General features: G+C 36.3%; 1 protein-coding gene across 2 annotated transcripts in view; it reads right to left on the reverse strand.

Moving 5' to 3' along the window:
• TAF1B (TATA-box binding protein associated factor, RNA polymerase I subunit B) overlaps positions 1-21,071 on the reverse strand; it is a 69,332-nt gene that overhangs the window by 3,674 nt on the left and 44,587 nt on the right. The window contains exons 9-15 of one of the 2 annotated variants that reach the window (XM_019755964.3): positions 20,573-20,720; positions 15,367-15,544; positions 14,755-14,801; positions 12,157-12,247; positions 7,668-7,738; positions 6,934-7,156; positions 4,646-5,067 (exon numbers count right to left, since the gene is read on the reverse strand). In XM_019755964.3, coding sequence (XP_019611523.3) covers positions 5,016-5,067; positions 6,934-7,156; positions 7,668-7,738; positions 12,157-12,247; positions 14,755-14,801; positions 15,367-15,544; positions 20,573-20,720 — 810 coding nt within the window. In that variant the 3' untranslated portion in view covers positions 4,646-5,015. Of the gene's footprint in view, positions 1-4,645; positions 5,068-6,933; positions 7,157-7,667; positions 7,739-12,156; positions 12,248-14,754; positions 14,802-15,366; positions 15,545-20,572; positions 20,721-21,071 lie in introns of those variants that run through there. The other variant, XM_019755962.3, reaches the window with a different exon arrangement.

The following is a 21,071-nucleotide window of genomic DNA, read 5'->3' on the forward strand; positions in this document are numbered from 1 at the left end:
AAAACTTAGAACAATTTGGAAAAACTTAATTTTACAAAGGAAAACATTTTAGCACTGCCCACACAAGGGACACACAGGTGGTACTGGACAGCCAGGTCTCACAACTCCTCGCCAGAGGGGCTGCCATTCCAGGCGGGCCCCCACTTCTTACCATGATAAAGGCACACAAAAGCACACAGGGAGAGATTCTGTATATATTTTTAAAACAAACAAGTGAAAACAAATAATCCACAACCCCCCCAAAGTAAGACACCAGACTTGATGATGTAGCTTGCAGTCCTGTATGTCTAATAGAAAGAAGAACTTACAAAGCAATTTCACTTATTTTAAAGTAGTAGAGCCTGAATTGGATCAAATCTCTAACTACCACCAAATCTCTAATTCTAATTACCAATCTCCAACTAACTCTAACTATACCAAGGTATAGTTTACCCAGGAGACAGAGGAACATATTAATGGTTCATGGAACTATACCATTTATAGGGTGTGGGAAATTGTACAGAACACATGACCTGGGTTACTCAACAAGTAAATTGCAAGGGAAAAAAGAGATAAAGGAGGAATTTACTAACTAAAACACCTAAGGGATATCTCTGCCACTTGCAGCGTAAGGATCTCATTTGGATTCTGAGTTATTTAAAAAAGTGCATGACAATTGGGAAAATCTAAACAGTGACTACATGTTTGATAATATTAAGGAATTACTATCAAGTTTTTTTAAATGTCTGATTAACGATATTATGGTTTTGCTTTGAAAATGTTTTGATGCTTGGGATTTGCTCCCAAACCATCTAGGGATGAGGGTGGAGGACTGAGTTGGGGCAGGGATGAAGCAAGTCTAGTCTTGTTGACAATTGTTGACGCTGAATGACAAAGCACAGGAGGGTTCATTCTACTATTCTATTTTTGAATACACTTAAAGTTTTGCATAATAAAAAGTTTAAAAAACAAGTAAGATACAGAGAATATAAACTTTTAGATATTATGATTTATAAATATATATCGTCCTAAATTCCTGAAAGGACGTTTATATTTGCACTACAAAACTCTGCCACCCAACAGTTGTGACTACAGATAATTACTCTTGGTTCTCTCATCTGTAAAACAGAAAAAAATAACAGTACCTACCTTATAGGATGGATAAAAGGACTAAGTGTGAATATATATTAAGCCCTTAACTCAATAGTTGGCTCATAGTAAGGCCCAAAAATGTTAATTTCCCCTATACTACTTTAAAATTGCACTTAAAATCTTAAAGCTATGTATTTTAATAATATACAATAAAGCCAATACCCTACTATGTTCAGTAGTAGGAAATTTAAAGGCCTCAATGGCTTTTTCATTGATTGATTTTTATTATTTTTTATTTTTCAGTTACAGTTGACATTCAATATTATTTTATATTAGTTTCAGGTGTACAACATGGTGGTTTGATATTTATATAATTTACCAAGAGATCTCTCTGATCAGTCTAGTAACCAACTGGTACTACATACAGTTATAACAATATTATTGACTATATTCCCTATACTGCACTTTACATCCCCATGACTATTTTGTAACTACCAATTTGTACTTAATACCTTCACCTTTTAACACCCAGCGCCTCCCATCTGACAACCATCAGTTTGTTCTCTGTATCTATGAGTCTGTTTCTGTTTTATTTTCTTCTTTAGATTCCACATACAAGTGAAATCATGTGGTATCTGTCTTTCTCTGTCTGACTTATTTCACTTAGTATATAATACCCTCTCGGTCCATCCATGTTAAGATGACATTCTTTTTTATGACCAAGTAATATTCCATTGTATATATGTACCAGTTCTTTATCCTATCGTCTATTGCTGGGAACTTAGATTACTTCCATATCTTGACTATTGTAAATGACACTGCAATGAACATAGGGGTGCACATATCTTTTCGAATTAGTGCTTTGGATTTCTCCACATAAATACCCAGAAATAGAACTGCTGGGTCGTGTGGTAGTTCTATTTTTAATTTTTTGAGGAACCTCCATACTCTTTTCTATAGTGGCTGCACCAATTTGCAACCCCACCAACAATGCACCAGGGTTCCCTTTTTCCTACATCCTCAACAATACTTGTTTGTTGATTTATTGATGATGGCTCTTCTGACAAGTGTGAGGTGGTATCTCATTGTGGTTTTAATTTGCATTTCTCTGATGATTAGTGATGTTGAGCATCTTTTCACATGTCTATTGGCCATCTGTACGTCCTTTTTAGAGAAATATCTATTCAGGTCTTTTGCCCATTTTTTAATTGGATTTTTTTTTGGTCTTTTACCTCCTTAGTTAAATTTATTTCTAGGTATTTTTTGATGCAATTGTATATTGATTATTTTCTTAATTTCTCTTCTGATAGTTCATTATTGGTGTATAATAAAAATGCAACAGATGTCTGAATATTAATTTTGTATCCTGCTACTTTACTGAATTCACGTATCAGTTTGAATAGTTTTTTGGTGGAATCTTTAGGGTTCTCTCTATATAGTATCATGTCATCTGCAAATAAGGACAGTTTTACTTCTTCCTTTTCAATTTGGATAACTTTTATTTCTTTTTCTTGTCTGATTACTGTGGCTAGGACTTTTAATACTATGTTGAATAAAATTGGTGAAAGTGGGCATCCTTATCTTGTTCCTGACCTTAAGGAGAACACTTTTAGCTTCTCCCTGTTGAGTATGATGTTAGCTGTGGGTTTCTCATAATGGCCTTTATTATGTTGAGGTATGTTCCCTCTATTCACACTTTGTTGAGAATTTTTATCATAAATAGATGCTGGATTTTGTCAAATGCTTTTTCGGCATCTATTGATATGATCACATGATTTTTATCTTTCATTTTGTTTATGTTGTGTATCACATTAATTGATTTGCAGATATCGAACCAACCTTGCATCCTAGGAATAAATCCCACTTGATCAAGGTGTATGATCTTTTTAATGTATTACTGAATTCAGTTTGCTAATATTTTGTTGAGGATTTTTGCACCTATGTTCATCAGGGATATTGGCCTATAATTTTCTTTATTTGTAATGTCTTTGTCTGGTTTTGGAATGAGGGTAATGCTGGCCTTGTAAAATTAATAATTCCTTCCTCTTGAGTTTTTTAGAATAGTTTGAGGATAGGTGTTAATTCTTCTTTGCTAAAATTCACCTGTGAAGCCATTTGGTCCAGGACTTTTGTTTGTTGGGAGTTTTTTGATTACTGATTTGATTTTGTTAGTAGTAATCAATCTGTTCAGATTTTATTTCTTCTTGATTCAGTCTTGGAAGATTGTATGTTCCTAGGAATTTATGCATTTCTTCCCAATTGTCTAGTTTGTTGGCATATAATAGTTTGTAGTATTTTCTTACAATCCTTTCTATTTCTGTGGTGTTAGTTGTCACTTTTCCTCTTTCATTTCTGATCGTTCATTGATTGACTTAATAGAAATAAAATACAAGCCATTTTATTTATAGGAATTCTCATAAATATGGTGGCCACTTAACTTTTCTTACTTTCTAATTTTTAACTTCAGCTTTTTTGAGAGCGATTCTTTCAGGCAAAATGTTATCACAAAAAGGATAAAAGTATTATTTCTCTCACCTAGGGACTATAAGGAAAGCTCTGTTTCTACACTACAATGATAAGAAAAGGTACATAAATTATTCACTCAAGTAAGGACTTTTTATTTCTGAGTTACTAATGATACCTTATAAGGATTACATTCTTAATCATAAACTCAGAAAACTATCCTAGAGTTATAAGAGATAAAACCAAACATAATATACAATAATTTGTTATTGCCAAGTATCCTGCTGTGAGTAGAACATGTGTCAAGTGATGTTCCTTGAGCTTTGTGTGACATTGAAAATAAATGCATGTGGCAAATGGATGCTGTATGAATATGCTTATATAAATAACTTCCTGTGATTGGATACACATACATCTATATTTAAAGAGAGGGCAGTGTAAAGGTAAAACTTTCCTTATGAGAAGTTCAAATGTATGCCAAAGGAATAGTCCAAAGTCTGCACACACACATATAATAACCAGGTGACACAAGTTAATGTTTTGGTGGTTTCGAGTATATTCAAATTTGGCATATGACATATTTGAGTATTGTTTTTTACTATAGTTTAAAATATTAGTTAAAAATAAATCTTTAAAAATTCAAATCAAACTTCTGTGGGATACCCCAAACCCCTCCACTTCACGTGGAAGACCACTTGAGAAATCCTGGCTGTTCGCTTCCTGCCCCTCTCAGGGAGCTCAGGCATAGACATGCTATTAGCCAGTGCCTACGATAGGTGTTTGGACCTAGCGAATTGTCAGTAACTGGCCTATATACAGATGGGGACTTCTATAAATGTGAGGAATATTAAGGGCATTTAGATTCATTAAGATCGTTAGCTCTGCCTCAGAGAAAAAGGATAAACCTCCCATATCTGAAGTGGTCTTGCAGCCTTTCTCTGCTTAGTTCTCAAGGCCTGAGTATTCTCACAATTATTTTACAGGACCCTGAAACGAGGGTTTGTCTCTTTGAACCCTAAGAAATGAGACCTTCTGCATAACAAAATGCTCTACGTCATTGAAGATCTGCTCTCTTAGGCGTCAAAACATTTCATTTTAACCATTTTGGATGCAAATCTTTAAAAACTGAGTTATACATTATTTGATTTTCTTAGGGCATAGTCAACATAATTTTTTCAGCCTTTACAATTATATTATTACACGTCCATTTTTATTGTGGAAATAGTAGAAAATACAGTAAGAGAGCCGAAATCAAAGAGAATGTACACAGTTTTGGGACATGCTCTGTGTTAAAGTTGATAACTTATGTGACGCTATTAATTGTGTCTCATGAATAAACTTCACACCACGGGAATCTGAGTTCTTTTGTCAGCTTCTGATCCCAATGCTGGCTCCTCCACTGTTTGTCAGCCGGATGTCATTTATGTTTGCTGTCAAGATGCCTCTCAGCAGAGCACCTCTCAGTCTCCCTCTTACTTTCTTTAGATGATTAGGAGTTTGGAAATGAGGCGACTCAGCCTGTCAGAAACACACCTGAAGGCAGAGTAAGGAGGCTTTGAGTGAGGGACTAATGGGCTTCCTGAGACAAGTGCAGAAGCCTTAGTCATGGGCTTTGTGACATTTTTATTGGGTGGCTGAAGCCTTTTGTGCTTACTCAGAGGTTCTAGGCTATGGTCCAAAGAAGCAGGGCTGACAGGAATTTCAGTACATAAAGTCACGGTGTCACTGATGTTTTGTCTGTAGGTTTTAGTGTTTAGCCTTATAGTTCATGCAGAGAAAACAATCTCAATTACTTCATCTCTGATTATCCCAGGTCTATTTATAACGACTGTCTTATATTACACTATTAAATCTGTGAAGATCATCCAAAAATCCACTGATTGTGCTACTTGAAAAAGGAAAAGGTGTGAACTCCCCGCTAAGTCATTCAGGACCGACTCTGCGACAGGTGAGGTCTCGGCGGGTCCCCTCACTGGCCTGGGCTACACCCTTCTCTCTTCCTCTCAATGAAATCTTAAAATCTGAAAGTACTATGTTGCACTGACCACTGTAAAGGAACGCAGTGTCTTAAATGTGGAATTGTCCCTGCGACTGGGATCTGGCCTTTCATTGCTGCTGCTACTCCTTAATCATTCTAGATTCAGCTAAACTTTTTTGAGCAGTTAATTTTAATACAGATAACCTCATTTTATCATCTTCATCTTATTATCTTGATACTCAACTCAGGAAGTGAAACTTGTTAATAAAAAGTTAGTTTCGATTAAAATAATAATAGTGATCATAGTTATCATTTATTGAGCATTTACTATGTGACAGACACCAAATATCTCATTTAACTCCCATACAAACCCTATGGAGCAGCTTCCATTTTTCATCCATCCATTCATTCATTCATTCTCTCAACAAATAGTTGGTGAGCACCCAGGCTCTGTTCTAGCCTCTTAGATTTTTCTTTAAATAAGACAGAGTCTCAGCTAAAGGACCTTGCATTTTAGTGTCAGGAGGCAGACAAACACAAAATAAATCTATAATACTATATTTAATAGTGACAAAAGCTATAAGGAGAAAACAGGCAAGGCAGAGAGTGACGAGGTGCGAGTGGTGGGTTGGTGCTATTTCAAACAGGATGGTTAAGAAAGGCTTCTCCAAGACAGTGAAATTTGAGCAAAAAACTGAAAGAAGTGAGCCTGTATGAATACCCAGGGGAAGAGCATTCCAGGCTGAAGATACAACACATGCAAAGTCCTGCATGGGGAGCGTACTTAGCAAGTTGAAGGAACAGCTAGGAGGCCGGTGTAAACAGGAGCAGTGAGCTCGAAAAGGAAGTTAGCAGGAGAGGTCAGAGAACAGCAGGGGCTTGTAGGCTCCATAGGGTCTTTCGATGGTAAGTTACTTGCCCACAGTGAGCAAGCAGCAGAGATGGGATACGAACAGCCAGATTCATTAGCAAGTCCTCTTAACTACCGTGGGAAACTGCCTTATGGACAATTTGTAAGTCAATACGGGAATGAGATTAGTAAGAAAAGACTTTCCGCAATGACAAAAGTCTTTATAATCTAAAACTTTTCCCCAGCTTTACTGAGATATTATTGACATATGACATGTAAGTTTAAGGTGTACAATGTAACAATTGGTTGCATGAATGGGTTGTGAAATTATCACAAGATTGGTTAACACCTCCATCCCTAAAACTCTTAAAAGAGACTCGATGCATAATTCCAATTTTCTTGATTCTGAGCTCACCATTTTCTATTTCCAACAAACAACCTATCTGGCTCTCATTATAGCCAACTCCTTTAAATTACATGTGACTTTTTTAATTAGAAAAGAATACTACTTCAGGCCAAACTAGAGGTTTTATCATGTTTTTATCCTTTGATTTTTAAAAGCATCACATACCTTTTACAGAACTTCTGTGTACTAAGCCAATATAGTGAATTCTTGGTTGTCAGTGACTGGCCTTTCTTCTTCAGGATTCCCTGGAGGCTATGTCCATGGAAACAAGTTTTATCAGTGTCTTCTTCAGTCCAATTGAACTGAAAACTTGAAGGACTTTTTTTTTCAACAGTTGGTGTTGAATCGACCAGTGTGCTAAACTGTTTTTGTAGATTTACCACCATTTCTGGAAATGGAGGAAAAAAAGGAAAGGAATAAAACAAAAACTAATGCTAAATTACAGGTGAAGCCTGTAGTTTACTTGACAGTAATGTACCAATGCTGGTTTCTTAGGATGACAGATGCAGTGGTAATGTAAGAGGATAACATTAGGGAAACAAATTGGAGGAGGGAAACTACTTAAAAAGGGATAAAACGGTAAATTTTATGTTATGCATATTTTACCACAATTTTAAAAAATGAATAAGACAATCTAAAGGCTCTTAACAAAGTGTTCTGAAAGTCACAGAAATACAGGATTTTATATTTTGGTGGGAACTTAAGCTCTGCTTGGTATAACGGCACGTTCCTGAAATACATAGATTTCTGTGGAGATTTCTCACGGGTGATGTGTCTTTGGATGTGCACTGAATACTTGTTACAGAAGAAAAAAATTACTTACGCATTCACTTTCAAGATATTTAGCTTTTCTACAATGGTGTTGCTACTTGGCATTCATAAGAGAAAATGCAACTCACCTCTTCTTTTATATACCACTGATCTGTCAATGGACGAGTGGTAGAGCGGCTTTTCGCTTTTCCACACATACCTGTACAAGGTAGAAAGACAGTTGGAGCGGATGGGGAAGAAATGGACTTAAACACATTTCAGAGAAGGTTCTCTGAAGCAATGCCTGAAATTCCTGATATTCAGTGTAAAAGCTCTGGCTTAGAATGACGAATTGACATGTGTCTGCAGAGCTTATGTCCTACGTAAGCACGCAGCCCTGAAGGAGAAAACAAGCCAACAGAATGATGTGCTGCTCCCAGATGCCATGAAATCCTGAAGGAGCTGTTGATTATACAAAAAGTGTAGAGATGGTTTCCCTCACCACGAAATTCCCTTGCTGCCTATTCTCACAGAGCAAAGCCACCTAAGAAACTGTTTCTCTGTGTTTTTGCCCAACTGCCCTTTTGCTGAGGATTTAGCGGTTCTTGTGATTCTGATAAGTCAGACAAAGTGAACAATGTGTTCGAGTCTTCTGTCATTAGTGCCTGGAAATTAACCCTATCCTTGGTGGGAATGAGATCAGGATTCCAGTATGACAGTCCTAATGGGCCCTGCACTGACTTAACCTATCCTTCCCGAGGGAGTGCCAGACAGGGAGGCCCCCTGTAAAATGGAGATCCTGCACTGATCTATAAAATGTACATAATAGCGCCTCCTCCAGAGAAAGGACCAAGAGCCATGTGGGGTTCTTCCAGGTTGGGGATGACCAGTCTGGAGTCAGGTTAAAAGGGAAGTGACATGTTCTATTTCTAGTTCCAGGGGCCCATGCTAAACTTGGCCAAGCAGACTGCTGCCCTGGAATAAAGATCACACTTAATGTTCATTTTTAGTCTCATTTTTCTTCTGAGTTTCCTAAAGTGGAGGATTTTCATAATTTATAGTAAAAAATAACAACTGCCTTCTTCTTGATTCCAGGCCTTTCTTATTGAGAGGCAGTGTGGCAATAGGAAGAGGACTGAATCAGAGGACTCCAGCTCTACCACTTCCTAGTGGTATGACCTTGTGTAAGTCATTTGCGACGAATTCTGGAGGTTCTCAAGGGCAGACTAGAGACTGTCTCACCCTTCTCTATGGCCCTAGTGTTGGCAGTGAATGGCACATGGTAAGGACTCATTCAAATATTTTTAAAAAGAATGACGGGATGAGCAAATGAACAAATGAATTCAACATCTCTAAATCTGTCTTCTACTTTCACAGGGTTGTTGTTCTGTACAATTAAGATAATGCATGTAATGGTTCTTTAAATCTACACCATTGTTGGAAGTAATTATTATCCAGTGCTTGACTGAGTGTCTGGGTAGTAGACACTCAAGAAATATCTGTAGGTTTTCTACAAAAAAGTTGATAAGAAACAGAAAGTCAAAAATTCAAATATTTTTTTAAAAATTTATGGTATTTGATAATGGGTAATTTTTTGCCATTCTTTTTTTAATGTTGGGAAAGAAAATGCACATAAAAAGTAAACATTTTAGTAACATTCTGCTAGCGAAATAATCATTTTAACCAATTTAAGAATTGAGATTTTTCTCAAGGATTTAAAAAAGAACTTGATAAAATCAGTAAAATCTTGACTTTATATAAAATAGAGTTGTTAACTTTTTACTTTGAGTTCTCGCAATGATTAAAAATGTTAAGAATAGAAATGAAACTTCTCTCATCATCTGGGGGCAGCAGAGATGTAATCGATGTTGATAGATGATAGTCTTCCTGAAAATTATGTGTAAACTAAATTTTAATGAGCCACAGCACATTTAAAATATATCAGAAAGCTTGTCATGTTATGCCTATGGTAAATGAGTTTGTGATTCTTTCAAATATCTTTCTTTTGTTATTTATTTTCCTAAATAATAAAAGTAAAAACATACTCAAGGTAAAAAAAATCTCAAATAATAAAGAAGTTCCCTAAACAGTCTAATCCCAATCTGTAGATAACCCCACTGCTAAAAATTCCTTGTGAATACCTAATCTAGATAGAATTTCTTATGCATTTATAACAAATGCCCACACAGGTGTCAATGATAATATAGCCAAGGAGGCATTGTTACTCCTTTGGGGTCATATGCCCAGAAAATGGGGAAGGCGCTCTAAAATAACAACTCTGTTTATACTCCTTCTTCAGACTCCTTCTTTAGGACTTTATTTTGCTTACCTCTTTCCCAAACTACAAAAGCTACAAAAAACAGAGACATACCACAAAGTCCTGTATGTTTCCCTCCAGTCTCTATATGATTTGTTTCCCATTGTTAAAAATTAAGGTGTAATTTACGTGCAGTAAATTCATCCTGTTCAGTGTATGGTTCTGCTAGCTTTTACAAACACACACTGTCGTGTAATCACCACCATGATTAATATATAGAAGAGCTCCATGCCTCCAAAAATCTCTCAGGCCTCTTGATAATCAACCTTTCTCCAAACCCCCAGATCTTTAATCTCAGGCAAACACTGATCTGCTTTTCTGTCCCTATAATATAGTCTTTTCCAGAATGCCAGATAAATGGAATCATACTGTATGTAATCTTTTGAGTCTTTCATTTAGCATAATGCATTTAAAATTCACACATATTGTTCGATGTATCAGAAGTTTGTTCCTTTTTATTTCTGAATGTATTCCAGTGTTCAGGTATGTATACTACAGTTTCTTTATCCGTTCACCAGCTGAAGGGCATTTGGTTGTTGCCAGTTTGGGGTCGCTATGAATTAAGCCACTATAAACATCCGTATATATGTTTTGTGTGAACTTACTTTCATTTCATTTGGGTAAATATCTAGAAGTGAAAATTACTGGGCAGTATAATAAGTGTATGTTTCACTTTATGAGAAACAGCCAAACTTTCCAAAATGGCTGCACTATTTTGCATTCTCACATTTGGCACGGTCAGTTTTTTGTTTGTTTTGTTTTTTGGTCATTCAAATTGGTGTGTAATGCTATCTCATCATGGTTTTAATTTGCACTTCCCTACTAAGAATGTTGAGAATCATTTCATGTGCCATCTGTACATGTTTGGTGAAGTATCTATTTGAATCTTTTGTCCATTTAAAAATCTGGGTTGTTTTCTTATTGTCTGAGAATTCTTTATATAAATCTTTATATAAAAAGAATTCTTTATATAGATATAAATCTTTTATCAGGTATGTGATTTGCACATGTTGTCACCCAGCTTGTGGCTTTCCATTCTTTTACAAGTGTCCTTGGAAGAGCAGTAGTTCTTTCTTCTGATGAAATCCAATTTATCATTTTCTTTTATGCTTTAATAACTTTCATCTGACAACATGGAACATGACATCCAGAAGCATAAAGAAAAATTAGAAATTTATGTCAACAGTGGGGGTTGGATAGGCCGAAACAGACAGGTAACCAGCATGCACAGGGGCTTTGTACCCAAACACTAGTCTGTAGTGATTTCCATGTGACTTCACTTACCCCAAAGCATCTACTCTATGAAGTGGGATCTTGGTAATAAATTTCCTGGACAATCTCTTCCCTGGGTCTGTGTCACCCATGGAGACCCAATGACTAAAGAAACATTTCTTCTCCAACAAGGAAGAGGAAAACCCCATTTCCTAGGTATCCATGGGCTGCCAGAGTAAGTTCACCTCCCTTCCTCACTGTGCATCAAGCATGAATAGTGAGAGGAAACTGTTATTCCTCTCCCCTTTCTGGCAAGAACCCTCTTCCCCATAGTGCTTTATTCATCCCTATAAGTCTGTTTCTCTATTTCAAAGTTCTTTTAAATTTAGAGAAATATAATCTAGTTCAATCTCTGAAAATAGAAATTTAGTTCTTAGAGCATAAAGCAGCCATTATTATTGATATTTATGAGGAAACTAGAACCGAATGAATAATCATTTAACTACTTTGAGGAACCTTGGTTTTTCTCAAAGGATATAAATTATTTGATCAAATGAGTATTATTATAAATTTACATAAAACACAGAGATATTAACTTTTGCTTCAAAGTCTCATAGAGACTCAAAGTTCTATAAATACATATGAAACTGCAAATCAGAGACCAACAGAAATGCAGTATATATTATATAAGATATAGTATCTCAGAAAATTTCTGAGCAAACTGAATTTCAGTGCACTGAGGCTGAGAGGTTCCATGGCTTGCTCATGATCACAGAGCCCGGCAATACAATCAGGATTCAAACCCAGCACTGAATCTTTCCTCTCTACAATGATGGACCTACATCAGAATGCAAGTTCAAAGTCAAACAGTGAGGCTGAATCAAATACACTCCCTTTCTGCTTCCCTTTGTTTTGATTTTTATAGGGATCTTTATTTTGGGACAACATTCCAATTAAAGAAGAAAGTTAATTAGAATATCAGGCTAACATTTCTAGGAAAAATGTCACAGTGCTGATGAGCCTATACTGATGAAACTTCAGCTTTGAAATGTAAAGTAACAGACTTGAAAATAAAGTAGGTAAACCTAAAACTAAAAGAAATAACATACTTTGCCCTGGCTTCCTCCCATTTTTGTTTCTTATCATCAAAAGATTTCTTCATAACTTGGTACCATTTTCTGAAATCAAACCATGGCTTATCTGTAAAAAATGAAATCCACAATTATTAACCAAATAAGTCACATACAATAATTTACACTGTTCATCTGAATCTTCATTCATAGACATAACTAAATATTTATATAATAGCCCTTGGAAATTATGGATGGAGTCACTGTCTCAGTACTCTAACATGACTCCTGAGCAATCAGTCACTTCTTCCTCTGAGTTTCTACCAATAGCACGGCCATAAACTAGGTTATCCTAAAATCATCTTGTTATATGTCTGTTTCTCCTAGATGTGACTACTACCTCCTTGGGAACAGAAGACATATTTTGTTTTGTCACTACACAATAAGGCCTCTTCCTCCCAACCCAACACCCAGCACAGTACCTGGCACATATGCTTCAATATGTTTGAGAATTCATGAATTAAGGAACAAATGATTAACAGATGTGTGAAATGGCACTATAATAGCTAAATCCAGACCCAGTTTCATCTCCTATTCCTCCATTTCAACTCCTATTCTTGTTCTTTCTATTACTAATCCAAATCCAAAGCTTCTAGGGGTAAGAAAGTAGACTGCATTGGACAGCTGGTGTGAGTGTATGTTCAAGATGTCAAGGTTTGAGAGATAACAGCATTGAATGTAGTTAAATAGGGTCACTCCTCACTCTTTTATTCATTCTGTATGGGGGGGTGGGAAGAGGAAAAAAGGAAAAAAGGAAAATAAAAGGTAAAACAGAAGATTATAGAGTGAGGGAGTTAGAAGGAATACTGAAAGGAGGAAGATGGCTGAGTGAAAGCCTAATTGTTTACATATTCTCCAATGAAGACAGTCTCTCTTAATGTCCAGATAAAAATCTTTTCAACTGGCCAAAATAATGACTTAAACTAATAGAGACTTATAGGGATACAACCACAGAGGCGAGGCAATGACCACCGACCTATAAGGATAGAGGAAAATTATAACGATCAATTAAACACAAGGTCCTTGGACTTTAAGTGAGGTGGAAAGCCCCTCGTGGAGGATGGGGGAGGTGGGGACAGTGGGCAGCAGGGAAGAGCAATCCCTGTGTCGCTGGCAGTGTAGATTTATTTTGAGGATTAGGGGAGACAATGTGTCAAAGTGCTCTATTGACTCTTAAATATCTACACAGTCTAAGGTGATCCTTGAGCACGAGAAGGGACATTAGAAGACATCTTGTTCAACCTTTTACTCCACAGAGGAGCCAACGTGAAGCAATGTGCAGAAGGAAGGATTCTGCACATGTTCTGGAAAGAACACACAAACTGCTACCATTAAATCTAAGCTCCTAAAACCGATGAACAAACGTATGGAAGAAAACAAAAAGTCAAATTTGTACAAGAATAGAGTAGAAACGTGGTTGCCAGGGGCTGGGGTGGGGAAAGAAGGAGAGGTCGGTAAAAGTGTATAAACGTTCAGCTACATGATGAATAAGGTCTGGGGAATCTCATGTAAAACATGGTGACTATAGTTGATAACATTGTATTGCATAACTGAAATTTGCTAAGAGAGTTAAACTTAAATGTTTTCACCAAAAAAATATGTGACGTAATGGATGTGTTAATTAACTGAATGGGAGGAATCCTTATTTTACAATGTATACATACATGAAATCACCACAATGTATACTTTTAAATGTCTTACAATTTTACATGTCAACTACTCCTCAATAAAGCTGAAATTAAAAAAAAAGGACAATGAACGTAAATCCTAGTGAGAACATTAAGAGACCAGAATTGAATTTAAGAATTCATGTATTTATCAAACATTACTGAGTTGCTTTTAGGCCAGTCATTATGTTAGGCACTAAAGATACATTAGGAAAAAATAAAGTAAGAAAGATATGATCCCTTTCTCTAGAAGCTTACAATCTACCTGTCTATCATTTATGTAGACTCATTATATGCCAAATAGTCTTCTAAGCACTTTACAAATATTGACAATCCAATAGGGACAGACATATTAGTCAACTAGTTGTAATGCACTGTGCTAAACATCTAACAGAAGTTTGGACAGTAGTAGCTGTAGCAGGAGTGATTAATTTTAATGTGGAAAATGGTGAGGTGGGGAGTGGCTGTGAGAGAAGGTAGGAGAGCGCATTTATGTTGTATCTTGAAGAATGAGGATGGATTTTCCAGGGATTAAAAGAGTTGGGGGATAAGAAGGAAAGAGCATCTCAGGTAGGAGAACCAGTGTGAAAAAAGGTTGATGGCATTACAATAGATGGCACAGTGACAAAATGGTCCTCAAGTTCATGGTCTACTATGGCTAGTGAGTAGACGCTGGGAATAAAAAAGCAAGCTGGACTTTACACACAGTAGGAAGTCAATGAAATGTTTTAGTAACTATAGAGATGTAATTAGATAACTATATGAAAAAATAATCCTGGTACGAGGTAAAATTTCTATCCATGTATATGTATGTGTGTACATGCATATTTTCAGTTTCTTTCATATGTTTATTGTGTCTTTTTAATCCATTGCTTACGCTTTGAATTTGATTGATAAAAAAATTAAGTACCTTCTTTGTTCTCTTCATTATACTTCTCAGCAATCGTAGACAAAGACCTAGACATACCAATAAAGAAGTCAATTTATTTAGAGATCACTTATTTGAAGACAGTGAAATTCTGAATTCTTCTGAAAGAAGAGTATGTAACAGTATTTGAAACTGATGCCAACTTGAATGGAGACGCAATCCCTGAAACGGGGAGGAAGACATTGCAAAAACTGCCACTCTTTTTGGCACTTGGGAGGGTAACATTTTAAGACTACTTTCCAAAAGAATCTTTGAGACACAGTGCCAGGAGCCTAAAGGCATGTAGATGACGTGCCAAACAATTCCTTAGGATTTGTGTATGATGATTTAAAACTTGGGAATCAGTGGAACAATGAGAAACGTGTACCTACCTAAAAAATAGAAATAAAACATCAACAACTTACTAAGGTAGAATGAAATCTCTGGCAACTAGCTGAGTTAAAATATTAAGTAAGAAGCAATTGTTGCTACTAGCCAATGTTCTGTAACAGCCGAGCGTCTCTATTTTCATTGCGGTAAGTATGGAGTCCCTCCCTCAGAATACTTAGGTAAAAACAATACAATTTTTCCCTTATACAAGTGGCATACACTTACCATTCTAAACTGTCATCCAATAAAAAGAGCAGTTTCAATACTATTACAATGACAGCTATGGCTTGTACATCATATTTAACAGTTTTGGCCATTTTAGCTATTGGATCAAATGTCAGAAAATCCACTTCTCCTATTCCAGCCATTTTTACCACTTGGCAGGTGAAACTGTGCATTTCATCTGTTGAAGATAAAACCAGTAAAATGTGAATTAAATTCTTTGGCTAACTAGACCATACTAATGCATATCTCCATAAAATAAGCTTTATCATAAAACATGGTACTATGCTAGAACTTGGAGACACACATTTTGTGAATAAAATAAACCAAAAAAAAAAAAGGTATCTGTATAGAAAAACTAATGGTAGGACCCTGACGAGGCATATCTTTCCCTATTTTGACTTCCTAAAACATCTACTATGTATAGGACCCACCTTGGTACCTAATACATCAGGCACACATCAGTTTTCTATTGTTTCATACACATCCCTTGTCTGTGTTTCTATAGCAATTAGCGCTTCCCTGAAACTAAGTCCCCTGTGAGACCAAGAGCTTCTGCAGGAATGAGCGCTCCCTGGCTGGCTGACACCTGGCAAGCACCTGGAAGCCTCAGTATGTGTTTAACTACATGCACTGCTTTCCCAAAGAAATTACATGCTCAGCATAGACTTCATCTATGATGCAGTCTGAATAATGTGGGACTTAGAACCAGAACACCCAGGGCTTTTATTTAGGTTTTCCAATCATTAGCCTTTTGACTCAGGATTAGAGTCACTTAACCTCAGCTTCTATATTTGTAAAATGGGTTATGGTGAGGATAAGACAGTATTAAGTGAATAGATGTTGAAAACTCTAAATTGCTTTACTCACTAATTTAAGTATCTAAGAAGTACCATATTCTATTTTAATTTCAAGAAGAATAGCTATTATTTACAAGAGCATAATAAAGTGTAGTGAACTGAACTGAGTCTCCTCCACACATTCAGTCACCATGTCCTATTGATTCCCCTCCTCTAATGTGGTGCACAATACAGCAGCTATAGAGTAGACTACTATGGAACCAAACTGCCTGACTGGGATCCCTGCTCCATCACTTTCTAGCTCAGTGACCTTGGACAAGTTACATGACCTCTCTGTGTCTCTGCTTTTTTCATCTGTATAAAGCAGGAATAACAATAGTACCTACCTCACAGTTATTGTGAAGATTAAATGAATTAACATACCTAAAGCGTTTAGATCAGTGAATGGCACAGAGTGGGCACTTAATAAATGCAAGCTATTATGCTGACTACTTTCAAATCCATCCAGTCTCTTCCCTCTCCACTGCACTGCTGCACCTTACTTCACCTTCATAACTGGTCTTCCTTCCTCTTGTCTGATCTTGCTGTGATCCCATCATCTCATTCCCCTGCTCTCACTAACCCATTAAATAGATCTCTGCAGTTACCCACACAAGCCATAGTCTCACTGGCCTCTGCTTTACACAAATATTTTTGTCCCTTTGCCTAGGAAGCCAATTTCTTTTCCCTGTTTCTCATCTCAAGTTTTGTAGGGTGGAGTCTCACTCATCTTACAGAATTCAACTATACCGATCATTTCTTCTAAGAACACTTGCATGACACCGGTCACCTTCGATTAGCCCTCCTCTGAATGTTAAAGCAGCTCTTCTGGCATTTACCCCACTACTGCATACTGTAAGCGTTTACTTCTTTGCTCCCTCTTAAACTTGAGGGTAGACGCAGCCTTGTTTTATTTGTCTTTCTAACTGCAGCGATCTATACATCACTGGTGGAACCTATGTGTTTATGGTGAAGAATGAGTAAAACACAAAAGTAATTTTTTTCCTAAAACGTTTAAGTAAAAAGTTTCCACTGATTAAACAATGCTCTGTTCACAGAAAAATAGAACATATGTAACAACGATAATTCAAAATACGCATCAAAGTATTTTTATATGTCTACCAGATCCTAATAACTTAGTTACAGTTTCACTTGCTTTTACCCATTCTTTCAAAAAACATTTATTGAGCATCAACTGTGCTCGGGTTTCGGAGATAAAGACACAGCCCTTTTTCTCCAGGAGCTCATGGTTTAGTAACGTGTAAGTAATTAGAATGCCATGTAATCAGGATAAGACAAAGATGCGATGGTGCTTCGGGGAAATGCAAATAGCTCAACACAAGGCTTTGGTGTTGAATGAGGAGAGGTAGGCAGAGCGAGATCACGAAGGTCTGTACAACAGAGAATTTGGTGATGGAGGATTTGGACTTATTATTGTTAAGATTATTTCAACCTACAGATTCCATCTGAATTATTCGGTGCAAAACAATTAGGCGACGCACAATTTTGCTCAATTCCACAAGCATTTACTGACTGTCTACTGCTTACTGTGTAAAAGACATCGTGCTATGATGGAGGAAACCAGAAAAATAATAGCTGGGACTCGCCTTCAAACACGTACACTTAAACCATGACAAAAAAATTTTAAAAATACATTTACTAAAATTTTATGTATTATCTGTATCGGGTTATAGATGCTATAGTCACTTCTGCTTTAAAAATTGACTTATTATTATTGACATTTCTCGAAAACTATCTCCTCTATTTTTTAAAATTAATATCCTGAACTACTTCTCTTACACCAAAAGTACAGAGTAATAAGAAAGCAAATGGAAGAAATTACGAGAAAGGAATCAGGCACAATAGAGAAAAACGAAGGAGTACAGGATCCTGAACCAGAGCATAATGTGGAAAGAACAGTAGCTTTAGAATGTGAAGACTGGGTTGTAAGTATGCACTCTGCCGCCTACCAGTTAAGTGTCACAGAGCCTTGCCATATATATATGGAAGCACTTTGGAAATGCTCAAGTTCCCCACAAATTACATATGTGATCGGGAAAGCTGCCAGAAATTCTCTCTAGCAGGCGTGTCTGCCCCAGTATGACTAACAATACTAGAAAATGTGTTTGGAACTCATTCAAAGCCGTCAGAGTCAGTGCTCACTCAGGAAGGGTGTGTGTGTGAGACACGCTTGCTGAAACCTTTCTACCTAGTTCCAGAGCCCACATGGTCATGCGTGAAGGCTTTGGGGAGGGCATGTGTTGCAAAGGGTTTGGGGAGGGCATGTGCTACCGCAGCATGCTAAAAACTACTTCCAGCTTTCTGGGAAGCCTAAACCCTCTCTTTGTCAAAGCGCCAAATACACAGGTCTCTTCTTTTAGACTAACAGCACCGTAGAACAGATGGCACTATAGAGAGTATATTTGTACACTGAAAATGGCGACATCCTAGAGGTCTGCTTATAATCTTGTGGGAAGTTAGCACATCAGTGTCACATTTTAGAATCTAAATCCTAAGGTGCAGGGACTATCACATCTTAATTTGTAGAGCCATTTTGTTTATTGTTTTCCCCCCACTATTAAGTAATACAGACTCAATATAGGACATTTATAAGACACAAAGGTAGAAGAAAGGAAAAAATGCATTACTGTAACTTAAAAATAGCACTTTAATATTTTGGTATATTTATTTCTAATATTTTTATGAATATTTTCATTTTATATATAATTTATAATTTGGCTTATTTCATTTTTTATTATAACATAAACATTTTCCATGCTTTTCTAAACTCACAAACATGATTTTAAAAGCTGTATAATATTCACTGAATACACACCCCCCTGTTTGCTCAGTCATAAACTTTCTGTCGGATATTTGAGTTATTTCTGATTTTTCAGTATAATAAATAAGGAGGTCAATAACATTTACGTGTAACTTTTTTCTAATTTAAAATTATTTCTATTGAACAGTGTATGAGAAGTGAAATTTCTCTACCCTGATTTTTTACAATATTGTCTTCGAAAAGACACTTAATAAATATTAGATGAACATGATGAACTGCATGTTACAATGGGCTTAATTCTATTTGTTACTCTCAGGAAGAGTTAGGTGACAAATACTGCTAAACTACACACACTGGCCAGAAAACACTGCCACTTTCTCTGTCCAACTGCAGCCATGTCAGCTCCGTGCTTGCCCTAACCCAGCTATATTTGGTTATATTTTAGTAATGTCTGCTATTTCTTTCACACCTAGTATTCCCTTTGTAAGTTCAAGATTCTGGAGTACAGGAGAGAACACAGGAACTTTTCAGATTTTGAAAGAACAATAAAAAAAGTAAATTAAAAAAGCAAACTCCAAAATAGTAATTCTGATCTATCCAACATGTCAAAAACGCAGAAATCAGACTTTCCAAATTCTGAAATCTTAATCAAATAGTGACTTCTGAAATCTCAACAAGAGACATACATTCTTTAGCTTAATAGATAATATATTTGAAAAGTTTAAACGATTTTTGTTCCCTTATAAAACATTTTAAAATTACAGACTTAATATTTACATTTATATATGTATTACTGCATACTTATATTTATTTTATAGTTAAAATTACATTATACGTATAGTTTTAAACACTGTTTTTCTCACATATCTATTGTTCTTTTCTAGTAAACATACATTCAATCACATTTTTGATATTGCTTAAGCAACAGTATAGTCACACCATGTTTGCATTTTCTCTTAAAAATGAAAGTTCTGAACTCACATTTCTAGTTTAGCAAGAAATTCAGGAATGGATTCCATTGGCAGATGCCATCTCCCTGTGTCTCAGTATATTGTGAATAAGGTCTATGAGGCCCTTTTAATATTCTGTGTTTTGATGCCTTAAAGAGTACACTGTGACCCCATCGGACTTTGGTCCCCATTTGTTTTAGGGACTGGAAATAGCATTATGTCACCAAACAATAAAAATGTTACCATAAATTAGTTTCTGGGATTTTAAAAAATTAGAATTTATCATGTAATAATCATGCTTCAGGTAAATGAAGAAGTGCTTTTTCTTGGGGCGGGAGGGGAGTGGGGGGGGGCAGGTGCACCCAGGTCACTAATAACACACACTGAAACATTTGTTACTTGCACTCAACAAACTTACTGCCAAAACCAAATGTTCTCTCAAGCATGTCCCTCACACCAAAAGAGAACTCTTCACTTCTGAATGGCCTGAAATATTTTAAGAAAGGATTCTGAACTTAAGCTGCACGTTACTGTGGACCCTGTCAGTTGGCTCTACTAGTCTAGGATTTGAGAGGATGTTGTATTTGCTCACTAAGATTCTAGGAGGAAAAAACTCCTCATCAATACCACACACTCACCAGGGAGGTTGACCTCCATCAAGTATTTCATACACAAGATGTTTGGATGCAGATAGCAGTCTTCGGTTATGTCTGGGAAACGAGGCAAATCTAGAAATGTGGCAACTTCAATCATCTTTTTATGGATCTCCTCATAGTTAGGCCAAGACTGAAATAAAAGAGAGACAGTCAAGCTAGCGATTTTGGCAACATAAATTAAAAAAAATATATTTTTTCTGATTTAAAAACTAATATGTATTCACTGAATAAAATTGGGGATGTGGAAAAAGCATGAAGAGAAAACCCCCCTGAATCCCTAATATCCTAACTTAGCAATAACACAAAATTTAGTAATAACACTAAATTTAAAAGCCACTAACATTCCATAAATGTTGGCTCATAAAACTCTTACTGGCCTTACCCATGATCTAGCGAGATCATTACTTATTGCCAGTCATAGAAGAATATTCCATATTCTTCTGCGAAGGGATAAAGCTTTGACCTAATTGGAGTTATGATG

This window comes from Rhinolophus sinicus, chromosome 2 (genome assembly GCF_057876585.1).
Source record: "Rhinolophus sinicus isolate RSI-liver-muscle chromosome 2, RSI-T2T, whole genome shotgun sequence".
Classification (NCBI taxonomy): Eukaryota; Metazoa; Chordata; class Mammalia; order Chiroptera; family Rhinolophidae; genus Rhinolophus; species Rhinolophus sinicus.